This window comes from Aplysia californica, unplaced genomic scaffold (genome assembly GCF_000002075.1).
Source record: "Aplysia californica isolate F4 #8 unplaced genomic scaffold, AplCal3.0 scaffold00079, whole genome shotgun sequence".
Lineage (NCBI taxonomy): Eukaryota > Metazoa > Mollusca > Gastropoda > Aplysiida > Aplysiidae > Aplysia > Aplysia californica.
The window spans coordinates 274943-287252 of record NW_004797349.1 but is presented as its reverse complement, the minus strand read 5'-3'; the positions used below and the strand labels follow the sequence as shown (position 1 = coordinate 287252).

Genomic DNA, 12310 nt, shown 5'->3' with positions numbered 1-12310 from the left:
GGGGTGAAGGGGTAGGGGCAGAAAGTGGAGACGAAAGCAGACGACAGAACATTGCTAGAGAGCAGGAAAAAAGATGAAAGGAGACAATGTTAGAGAACGGTCACTACCCGGATTTGAACGTGGGACCTTTGAATGAGAGGCGAACATCTTAACCTCTAGGCCACGAGAGCCCTCCTCAAAAGAGTTTTAATTTTAAAAATTAGAGGAGTCTCCAACCAGATGAACAGGCATTTTAGGCTCAGGGTTCAAAAAGAGGAAACAGGAATTTCCTTTGACAATGCTTGCTTTATTAACAGATTCAAAATATGTTGTAGTAAACAAGAACCTAATACCTTCAGCAACATGAATTCACATAAGATGAAAAAATTGTCGGGGTGACTTCTAAACTGACTCTAGAAGTTCAACGCAAAAAATTTCAAACTTCAATATAAAACAGCCAGAGAAATCACAATAACGCTTGTTTTTACCTTTGAGGGAGGGGGCAGCTTTGATCTTTGGGGTTTTGGACGCTGCTGCAAATTGTTATTCAAGCCGGACTGCGCCAAATTCTGCTGCTGCTGCTGTTGTTGTTGTTGTTGAACAACAGATGGTATCCTGGACTGAGATGGTGGGGCTTGATCCCTACTTGCCTGTGTACATAGAACAGACATTTTCATTGTACAAATGAAAACTACTAGCGTATTATAAATAAACATGAAGCCAAACATTCATATCGAGGTAAACTGATGCCAATTTGTTGGACAATCTTTCTTCAGGTATTCAACACTAATGCAATGACAAAAGAGGCTTTATTAGCCTTAAGTACCAGAATCATCTAGGACTAACGGCGAGAAACCTTGTAAGACTTGTTTTCACAAGCACCTTAAATTAAAAACACTTGCAAAGACAGGAAAAAAAACAAACCTGCTGCTGACCACCAAGCCCAGGCAACTGAGCTGGCTGTGGTGCCATTCCCGAGACCTGGCTCTGCTGGCCTGAACCCATGCCCATCTGAGACTGTGAGAACTGGGAAAGCTGGCTCATTGTCTGAGACATGGAAGCCACCTGCTGCCCCTGTTGCTGAGATAGCGAGGAGAGGACACTGGTCACTCCGTCCTGAACCTGGCTCGAACTTTGGGTAAGAGATGACAGACCGAGCGAGTTTGTCGCAGACTGCTGGGGCATGGCCATCGAACTCATAGACTGGGGTGTTCTGGATGAGCTTCCAATCTGCAAGGAGGATATGAAGAAGAATGAACAAATGTCATTAACTTGATCAATTGAAATGGAAAAAAAAACAACACACGGAAAGAAGTGGAGTATCAGTAATAATTCACTTTACACAACAAACACTCCCAAAAAAAAAAATCATTACACATACACAACACCCACTTTAACATAACAAACTTATCAATTCTGTAAACCAGCAGCCTACCCTAAATGACCACTTCTAATGGTGACACAAAGAAAACCATTAAACTGCCGGGAAACTTTTAACTTATTGCAAACAGCATCTCGACAGCAATAATAATCATGCGATATATAAAATGGGATTAAAAGAAAGGAAATCCTAACCTGATTCTTCTACAAAACAAAACATTGTGGAGCTTCTTGCAAGAAATCCCCAAGAAAAGACAGCCATGTTCTAAGAATCTGAACTTCAAATATTCTGGAAGGATTGTATCTCCAACAGATTAAGAAACTCACCCCAATGGTGTTCTTGATCGACTCAGTTGCAGCTTGTTTGAACTGGTTGATGTAAGCATCTCCACTAGGTTTGCTATAGTCGGGTGCCTTCGAAAACTTTGCAGATTCACTAAAGAGACTTCCAACATCCAGCCTGGAAAAGAATTTGTTCAGTCAAGATGAATATGATCGAAATGGTCTTAACTGAGATGCAACATTGTAAAAAGTCTTGTAGAGTCGACACGTAAAAAGTCTTGTAGAGTCGACACAAAGGCGAAATCCTATGAATGTAAAGAAGACCACCTTCAACTCAAAATTACTTTTATGGGGGAAAAAAGCACTGAAACAAAAATGCAATCCTATCGGTATAACTTAAAATAAAATTGCATAAAAATTCCTATCTGTGTTGCAGCAAAAAGAGTGTTCAAGAAAAACATTTTGCACAAAAACGACAGATTCTCAGTTGCTCACCTTTGTCCGAGAGAGCTTGGGGGCTCACTTATCACAGGATCTGGTTCTGCAATCTTCATTTGAGACGGGGTAAACACCTTTGTCTCCTCCAGCTGAAAAAGCACCAAAAAATCTTTTTTAAAATCAGAAAATTTTTAATCTGTATAGAAAACAAAATATTACACACATTTTTAAAAATTGTTAAACGCCACCATTCGAATCTGGACTACTCCTCAGGTCCTCAACATACTGAAATTCATTTAAGATTAGTCTAAGGCAGGTGAGTCCATGTACATTTCCCCCTGACAGCCATTCTGATGGGAGATTTTTTTTTAAAAGTGAATACCGATAAATTCCACCATATTTAATCTCAAGATAAATTTAACTCTTCACCATCACTCATGTCGTCATTGACCTAAACAAAAACAGAAAAGGCAGAATCAGACCGAAACAGCAAAGTACAGATTCTAAGCAAGACCTCTAAAAACAAAAGCAGATATTACAAATCAACTTACCGTTCCAGTCCATTGGTCCTCTTCATTCACCCAAGACTCGTTCCAGTTGTCCCAGTCTGCAAAAGAAAAATGTTCACGAATATGTAAAAACTACAAAGCACATTTCTTGAAACTATATTTGCAGAACTATTTTTCAACCTTCAATAGACAATTCTTGATCAATATGACCCGTATAACAAATAACAAGACAATTTCTCTTCTTGCAGGAACCAACCCATCACCTAAAGAAAGTAGCTAGCATACATTTAATAGAGAAGCTGAACAGGAAAAAAAAAACATGTTTACTACAGGAAGTACTGAATATAAAATTTTAATACATACCAGTATCTTTGCTCGTGTTTGTTTCAGCAGTTTCATTAGTCCATGTGTCAATCTCAGGTCCATCCAAAGGCTGACTGTTGTTCATCTTCTCAAATCTAGGCACACGGTTGTAGCTCCTATATAAAAAAAAGATTCGTTCATACTCAATGAGCATAAAATCATTGTTTGATGGCTAAGCTTGTTTTTCTTATCATTTTCAAATCAACAAAAGCCACACATTTTTGTTGATAAAATTACCCACAACAAAGACTGTTAATGATGAACACACACTGGAGCTATATACAGTCCGGCACATGCATAGCAAAACCAATTCAGGTCACCAATTTTGTTCTTATATATTATATTCTTTGAATTAAAAACATACACAAGTAATAAAATGTACACTTAATGAAAAGGTTTCCACACCCAGATGATTTTCTTATGAATAAGCTAGACTGATTGCAAACTGCTTTGCTCAAGGGCAAAAAGACTGATGTATCCTGAAAACAAAACAATTTCAGAAACTAAATGCTTTCTATTGGACTGATCTCCACAACACCTTTATCTTCCCAGTACCACAAAGTGATAATTTTAATAAAGATCAAGCAGCAAAATTTGTGCTATAAGGGTCATTTAGAAAGTGAAAGAGACAGCATTCTATTTAAAATGTGATCGAACACAAGTATACTACAACTTGTTTGACTATCTTAGAAACATTCCAATCAATCTATGTATTAATTAGTATGCCGCATTAGCTGCTGACAAATGCATTTTGTTGCTTTCTAACTACAAATTCTGTCTGAACTATTTTTGCTTTAACCCTCTGTGTACAGGACAGCACACAAATAATGCCCACAGCATGTGATAGATGTCACTGCCTGCTCTTTTGAGAACATCCCGTTAGCACATTAATTAAAAGAGACCCATCCTGACTGTATAAGGCAAAAAATATACCTGTTATCTCTGTCTCCACTGTTGTTAAAGCGTCCACCACGGCCCCCACCACCAGTTCTGCGACCACCAAAACCTGTGAGACAAAATAAAAATGTTGATGTTACTAATCACCACTTTTCCAGAGTGCTGCAGAACAGAAACGTCCTTACGAACACAAAAAAAAGCAAAACCTAAGGACAATATTTGCTACATTTCTATTGTTGAAGACAATAACACTACCAAAAAAAAAAAATTAAGAGTAGCCTTCAAAAGAGTTTTCAATCATCTTGAGTTAACTGGAAGTAAGACTACAATGAGGGGTACAACTGAATAAAGCAAACAAAGATTTGTACACACATTTAAGTAGAAGTCGAATATTTTAAGCCTGGCTTTGCCATGAACCATCTAAATCAAGAAAGTAACAAACGCAGTCAGAAAATTATTAACCTGTCAATACTATTCAGTTAAAAGCTGGGGAAAAAAAAAAAGTTTCACTCTGAATTATTGCAAAACAAAACTTTTACTGGGAGACAACTGACCTCCTCTTCCTCTTGACCTTCCCCGGTCACCACCACTCCGATCTCTCTTGTCATCACCGCGATCGTTGTCCCAGTCTTCGGCATTATTGCGATCTCTGTTGTTGTCCCGATCACCAAAATTGCCCCTCTCTCTTCCTCGACCTCTAGCAAGACGAGGAGGGGGTCCTCCGTTACGTCTACCTCTCCTTGGGGGAAGATCTTGGCGATCACTCCCCCCATCCCGGTCTCGGTCATCTCTGTCTCCTCTGTCTTTGTTGCGGCTGTCATAGTGGTCATCACCAAGGTGGTTGGACCCATCCTTCTGAGACGCAGCCTTCTTCTTGCGCTTTCCACCTTGCTCACGCCACTCCCCTTGCTGAAAAAGAAACAGCATCCCACGTCATTGATGACTCAACTTCCCCTTGTAACATTAATAATGAGTTCACCGGTATCCTACATTAACTGCAACCAAATCAAATGCAAAGGATTAAAAGCCCAACTTGCAAAGAAAGGCAAGAATCAATATTGTCTAGCTGGGCATCAGGATTTCTCATAGCAGTACCAAGATAATTAGACTACTGTAAAGGCATCATTTTAAACATTGGTATACATACTTTTATCTTCATCCCCATGTAAATACAAGCACCTACAGTGGAATGGTTAGGCTCTTCCCATTGCACACACAAAAAAGTTTGAATTCTTCAAGGCACAAGGGAAGGTTTATTTTATTGAGTATTTCTGCAGACGCTGTAGCCCATTCAGCAAGTGTAGAAGCAGCCTGCCTTAGATATCAAAATCATGATGGAGCACAAAACATTTTCCAGCCTCAATTAATCTGTTTCCACACAAGAAATACAAATGCAGCAAGTGTAGCTCAAAGACTGCATATACAGTCAAATCTGCATAAGATGGCCACCCATTGTCAAGGAGAAAACTGGCCGTATAAGACAGGTGGCCGTCTTAGGCAGGACTGGATCAAGATAAAGAAAACAAACCCCATTCCCAATCGAAAGTAGCCGCATAACTGTTGTTTTTGTTGTTGGTTTGTATTTTGTTTGTTATTTTTATTTTGTTGCTGACTTTGTGCAAGGGTGACAATAAAACTAAATGTGTCAGACAAGGAGGACCGAGTACTATGGTAAAACAAACATATGGGTCGCCACTACTCGAAGAACGAGCGACGCTTCTGTCACAAGTCCATGTTGACGTCCATTGTTACTTTGTTACCGACTGGGTAAACAGTGACCACTCATCTCACTTACATTTGTGTATGAGTTCTAGGCGGGGCTTATGGGTTTTGCGGGATCACACGCTTCCCTCACCAGCAGCTGGAAATTGGTACCAATTGGTCAACAGTGGGAGGGGCCTACGCAACATGATCGGTTGGAGGGACTACCCAACAACGACAGGTGATTGAATTATGACGGCTCGCCCACAACGCCAGGGGTCAATGCACAATTAATGACAAAACGTAATGGAGTCACTAAGGTGGCCGTCTAAGACAGGTGTTATTGCTTAGTGAGATAGGGGTTGTGTGTTGAAATAAGGTGGCCGTCTAAGACAGGTGTTATTGCTTAGTGAGATAGGGGTTGTGTGTTGAAATAAGGTGGCCGTCTAAGACAGGTGTTATTGCTTAGTGAGATAGGGGTTGTGTGTTAAAGTATGGTGGCCGCGGCGGACAGGTGCCCGTTTTACACGGTTAAATTATATAGGAAAAAACGCAAGGGGGGAATCAGAAAGTGGCCGTTTGTACAGGTGGCCGTCAGGGCAGGTTCGACTGTATTTATTTCAAACAGACCTAATGTTATTAAGGACAATCTTGTAGTAAAGTTATGTGAGTGAAAGTTTCTATGGGTTTTTTTCTCAGCCCCCCTTTAAGATAGTACAAAATGTTTGAAAGAAGGGGGAGGGAAACAAACACCACAGCAAGGTTTTAAAAAACATTAATATTAAAGGTTTATTACATTTTCAAAGGGTTTGTAGGGTATACAGTACAAAAATATTTCACAAAAAATAGGTTTCATCAAATTACTGTGAGCTTCAAACTAGTACTGGGACCAAAGGCTTGGTTCAATATGTTATCAAAATAGACTAAGGTCAATGTCATTTATCTCTCTCCCCCCCCCCCCCCCCCTCACCCCAAGTGTAGATCTCACATTGCAGAAGAAATCGATGACTTGGCTTCTCCATCTTTCAAATCCAAAGACTAATCATCAATAAAACAGTTACTAAAAATTGCGAGATGAGCAGATCATAGCTTACCTGTTCTTCCCCTCCCTCCAGGAGCATCATGACCGCTCTGTCTGCATCATGTTCTGCGTCGTGAAGTGCAATGACAACCACATCTTCACTCTTTCCTGTCATTGCCATCAACTGGAGAAAAAGAAGACAGCAATAAATATTAAGTCGCTTCAACTGTGGATAAAGCATTTCTAAATTCTCAAGTCATTCATATGAATAAATCTGATTATCCACAAAAAGAGAATGGAGAAAAATTGTTCAAATCATAAATATCAACTGATACAGTGAAATCCAAATTTTAATAGTGCTATTTGCTATAAAAAATATCTTCCTTATGCCTTACAGTATTACAAGGAACTTATTCTTTTTTCCGAACACCAAACACAAGCCATATGTCAGAGACTAAAATCAATTGTCTCACAAAAACCAAAAGAAGCTTACTACAGTAAAACCAAGGACAAAATTGCTTTGTTAATGCATTCTGAGGGAGAATCTCTGCTTTAAAGAGGGGCAAAAGAAAAAGGCAGGCCTGTGTTGTGAAGACTAAATATGATACAAAAGTCTTCTTTAAATAAATTCTTCCAGCGGAAAAGATAGCTACAAAATGAAAAACCACAAAGATGATCTTACCTCTTTCACAGTATCAGGATTGGCATCTGTCTGATTGGTGCTCATCATTTGAGCCAAACGAATCTGATCCTGTGTTGGCTGAATTTTGTTTGATTGTCCTTCATTCTTTGATAAAGTTTGTTGTTGCTGCTGCTGCTGTTGTGAGTTATTCCTTTCATTCTTAATCATCTTGTCTTTTGGTCCAGTGTGTCTGTTCGAGCCAGCACGCATGGTGCCAACTGATCCACTCATACTTTACAACACAGGGTGCCTATGTACAAAATTATGTACAGAGTAATTCTGAAAAGCAAAGAAAAAAAGGGGAACTCATTTGAAGTGACTATTTCTCCGAAAGCTCGGGAAAATAAACTTGACCTCTATTTCTCCTAACGCTTTCTGTTCTCGAGATTTGTTGGGTTATTTGCCAGAGTTCGGCGTCATCTTTCATTCTGCAAGAACTGGGAAGAAGCATTTTTTAAAAAATCGAATTCAATTTCTAGAGCTAGAGATGGTTAGATGTCTGAATACTCAAATACTTCAATTGTGGTTGGGGCAACATTCCTGGACTACACTTCATTTGAAAATACTTTCTAAAGATAGATCTACTGCAAGAAAACAAGACTGCTCGACTTTGCCAGTAACCTATTTTGCATTTCAGGAAATAACTATCAACAGTCAAAGGCTAGGGCATATCAAAAAAATCCTTGTCTTGTTAGATTCTGGCAAGCCAAAAATAAGACTTTGATCTAAATCTAGATTCTAGATCTAGAAATAAATCATTTTAGATTTAGGCCTAATCCTATTCAGACCATCTACATATTATTTAAGGTAGCGTTAATTGCGACACAGTGACTGTCACAATTAATGTGGCGTTAATTCCGACAGAGCGAGTCTGTGACAAAAAAGAAGTTAAAACAAAAACAAAAACACACGCACTCTCTGAAACACACACACAAACCAAACTAACAAACAAAGACAGTCACAGCTCTTTTCTTGTTGTTGCCCCTAGTGGTTTTTGTTGCTGTTGTAAGCTGCTGATGTTTTGTTGTAGATCTAATTATAATTATATTATTGCCTCAATATTTGCGCTGTCAGATCGGGTGTTTATTGTTCTCGAAAACACTCGAAAACACTAGGAATCAACCGAAATCACCTTCGTACCTTTGGATGAAATCATCAATTTAGTATCAGAAGGCAGCCTAGAATCAAAGATTAGGCTATGCTAGAAGTAGAAGGGAGTGTATAGTGTATACAGATCCGGTAACCGGGAACAAAGTCAGAAAGTATACAGACCCGGTAGGGGAACTCTTTTGTGATTTTGGAAAGTTTCAGCGCCCTCTTGGCTCAGGGTAGACCAAGGCTCTTCTAGATCTATGGCCTAGGTCTAGATCTAGATCTAGACAGACAGTCATAAATCATTGATCTAGTTTCGAGGCTAGCCTAGATCTAGATCTAAATGAAGATTGCGGATGTCTTTTCGATAAACGATTGTTTTTCCTCTGTTTTGGAGTTGGAGGAATCACAATTTGAAGAAAATAACAATGTCATAATTTCAATCGAGCAGTCACCCCACCCTCTCTCTCTCTCCTCTGTGTATCACTCGCCTTCTCTTTTTCATTGTCTCTGTCTTTCTTTCTTCCCACCTATTTTCCCACTCGGCCACCTCTATTCTCACCCAGGGTGAGAATAGCGCAGGCGAGTCTTTTGGCTATTCTCACCCGGTGTGCGTTCACTGTTATAGCCTAGATCTAGATCTAGGCCAACCAATTTTGCTTTCACCCTAAACCACAGAATTCTACACTGTGATAACAGAAAAATTGTAGAATTCTGTGCTGTGAACAAATACTCCAATACTACTGTTAGCCTACTAAAAGCGTACAATTTTGTCTGTGGGCAGTGGAGAGAGAGAGAGAGAGGAGTAGCGCGAGAACTTCCGGGCAAAACAAAATGGCGACCCGCCTATTTCGGCTCGATTCGAAAAGTTAAATAGCCGTAGCATCTTTGTAGACGACCAAATTAATTAACTTTTGTGTTTTAACATCATTTTTTAACTTTGTTTTGGTCAATTTGATCGTCCACACCGATAGACAGTATTCAGAAAGAGACAGAGAGAGAGAGAAGAGGGGAGGAGATCTTGCGAGAACTTCCGGGCAAAACAAAATGGCGAACCCCGTAGTTCGGCTCGATTCGAAAAGTGAAATAGCCATAGCATCTTTGTAGACGATCAAATTAGCTTATTTTTGTGCTATAACGTAATCTTTTCTTTGCCTTTATCCATTTTTGATCATCCACATCGATAGAAAGTATTTCGAAATTAGGAAAAACAAGTCTTGTTTCACACCGGATGAGAATAGCCTACGGTGGCAAGTCTCACCCGGGGTGAGAGGTCGATCGTATTTCTATTCTCATCCCGGGTGAGGATAGCCACTTCCTTCCCACTCTATCTTTCTCTTGTTCCCTCCTGCCAACTGGGGCATGTCATATACATTTTGCTCGCACACCTCTCTCTCTCTCACACACACACTACCGGGTCTGGGTGCTGAAACTTTCCAAAATCACAAAAGAGTTTGTTCCCGGTTACCGGGTCTGTATACACTTTGATGCTAGAATCTCAGTATTTCTGGACCGGTCGAGGATAGCATTTCCAAATGGCGTGACGTGACAGAGAGAGATGGGCGGGTACCCGGAGATACAGGGGACACCCACGAGCAATAATAACAAGACACTTCGCCAAATTCACAAATTATCGAAGCAGAGATGCCAACCACAGAAAACCGAAATGAGTATTGGGAAATTTGAAAATGTGTATTTTCAGGGGAAAATGTGTATTCCCCACGACCGACCGACTAGTAATAGTAAAATGTTCAAGGTGTCCAGCAATATTTCCTGAAAAAAATTACTAGCTCACCAGCTCGAAAAAGGGAGTACACATGCGTACAATATACATGTATCCAGTCAACAACATGTTAGTGTTCAGTGTCGTACTGGGGTCTTGTTTGACTTAAATATTTCAGTCTATTATACCTGTAATATTTTCCTCTCATTATAATGTAAAAAATAAATCCTGCTTTGAAAGTTTGGAAGGACCTAAAACAAAAATTTCGACTATCAAGAACCAGTCTGGGTGTCATGATCATCATGATCCATATTATGAACTGACAGACTCAAATCATCGCTCAAACTCAGAGAAAAGTAATAACTTGAATGGCTCACGTAGGCCCGTACACTGTGAGAGTTGTAACAACTGTGGTATGGCAAGATGCAGTGACACTGAAAATCTACCAGTCTTGAACAGAAAGCTACAATATACACTGTAGGTATAATTTACTATCACCCATCCAATGAAACGAGAACACATTATTTCAATAACACAGACTTGCAAAGTATGAAGGGTCCCAATTCTGCACACGGCTTGCACCAACTTGCGCTTTGCAGAAAGCTCTAATCAAAATTCTGAAATGCGCTTCCAAGTTTTTGTCCTCTGGTGTTGCCTTCACACCCTCCCCCATAGTATCTTAAACCCCAAAAAATCAATAATCTCCTCCCCTATTCCATGGTCCTATACTTGGCAAGACCGTTACTCCCACCAAAGCAATCTTTGCTCACACGATGCCGCATTTATTTATGATGTGAAGGTTCATTGACCGGTCACGATGGCCAGCCAGACAATCTAAAAATCGGACGACGCTTTTTTTTCCACACGTGACAGCACAGAGGCGAGTCCGAGCATTGGTTAAATTTTATTTGCACGGCGACATTGCGTTTATACTGCACAACCTGCTGGTCACAAATGTTGCGTTATCAGACAACTGCTGGCAAACTACTTGGTGGAAACTAAAGCAGATCTTGATTTTTCCCGATTAAGCCTCGGTGTCACATACGCTTCCGCCTGCCGCCATAGCTGCCTATTCGCGTGAAAGTGAAACGTACTGTACGGACCGGGAAAAGCTGAACGAATATAATATCACGATCGCGACCGGCAAAATGAACTTACTGACCTTATCGGACTTGGTTTTCGAATATTCCAGTTCTGCGTTACTGATACTATTTTGACAAAAGATGGGACTTTAGGTTTAAATTAGGTTTACTTGCCCAAGCTGAATCTCGTATTTTTCGCATTCCACGATGCGTATTTTTTCATGAAAAGTCGTATTCGCGTATTTTCGGCAAAAAATCGTACTAAAATACGTAAAATCGTACTGGTTGGCATCTCTGTTGAAGGGATTTCGAGTGATTCCTAGTGTTTTCAGGTGTTTCCTAGTGTTCTCGAGAAAAATAAACACCGGTCAGATCTAGATAATCAAATGTGTAGGCTACAGATAAGGCCCTTCCACAGATAAAGTCAACTCGACAGTACAGAAAGTCTTTGCGGAGTTTTGCCACACACTTTAAGTTCGCCTTCTCAACCGTTTCAGATGATTTCTTCCTAATTGCAAAAAAATTTTTCATCTTTCAATTTACTAGCAAAAGCTTTGTCAAATTCGTCGTAAGATTTGAATGCCTGCACTAGATCTAGATCTAGAAAGCCTTCCTTGTCAGGCGGAGATTGAGATTCGACTAGGACCCAATGCTGGGAAGTGAAGCGGAAATGGTAGATCTAGATGATGTTAGATTCTAATCATCAACGAAAAAGAGCTCCGTGTTCACTCTGTCACAATTAACGCCGCATTAGTTGTCACAGCGTCACTCTGTCACAATTTACCATTATTTACTAGAAAAGATTAATTATTCTAGGGATTTAGCGGACATATCGGAGTCAGTTGAGTCAGTAGTTTCATCAACCAGGCTGTTGTAGGGTCAAGGATCAGGCTTCCATGCGTAGCATGTTACATTTGACTTGACCCAATTCAAGTAGTGATCTGTAGATTCTATCTCCATATGGTATGATCCTCCTATTACATGCATACAAAAATACTTTTTTTTTTACTTTACCCTTCCCTGTCTGATGAGAGTCTGAAGCCCAGCATAGAACACTTGACAGTGACAGATTGCAGTTGGATAATTAGACAGTAGCATTACAGTATTCATTCTCTCAATGAAGATCTGGACAAGGACCTAATCTAGAATACCTTAACAAAA

General features: G+C 39.9%; 1 protein-coding gene across 4 annotated transcripts in view; it reads right to left on the bottom strand.

Annotated features, from left to right (window-relative positions):
• LOC101845532 (protein lingerer) overlaps positions 1–7393 on the bottom strand; it is a gene marked incomplete at its 5' end in the record, with an annotated part of 31209 nt that extends 23816 nt beyond the window's left edge. For all 4 annotated transcript variants that reach the window (XM_013080226.2, XM_013080227.2, XM_013080229.2 and 1 more), the window contains 10 exon segments: positions 468–629; positions 904–1209; positions 1687–1819; positions 2137–2228; positions 2631–2686; positions 2952–3067; positions 3885–3957; positions 4403–4757; positions 6644–6754; positions 7253–7393. In XM_013080226.2, the coding sequence (XP_012935680.1) occupies positions 468–629; positions 904–1209; positions 1687–1819; positions 2137–2228; positions 2631–2686; positions 2952–3067; positions 3885–3957; positions 4403–4757; positions 6644–6754; positions 7253–7393 (1545 nt within the window).
• Positions 7394–12310: the final 4917 nt, after the last annotated feature.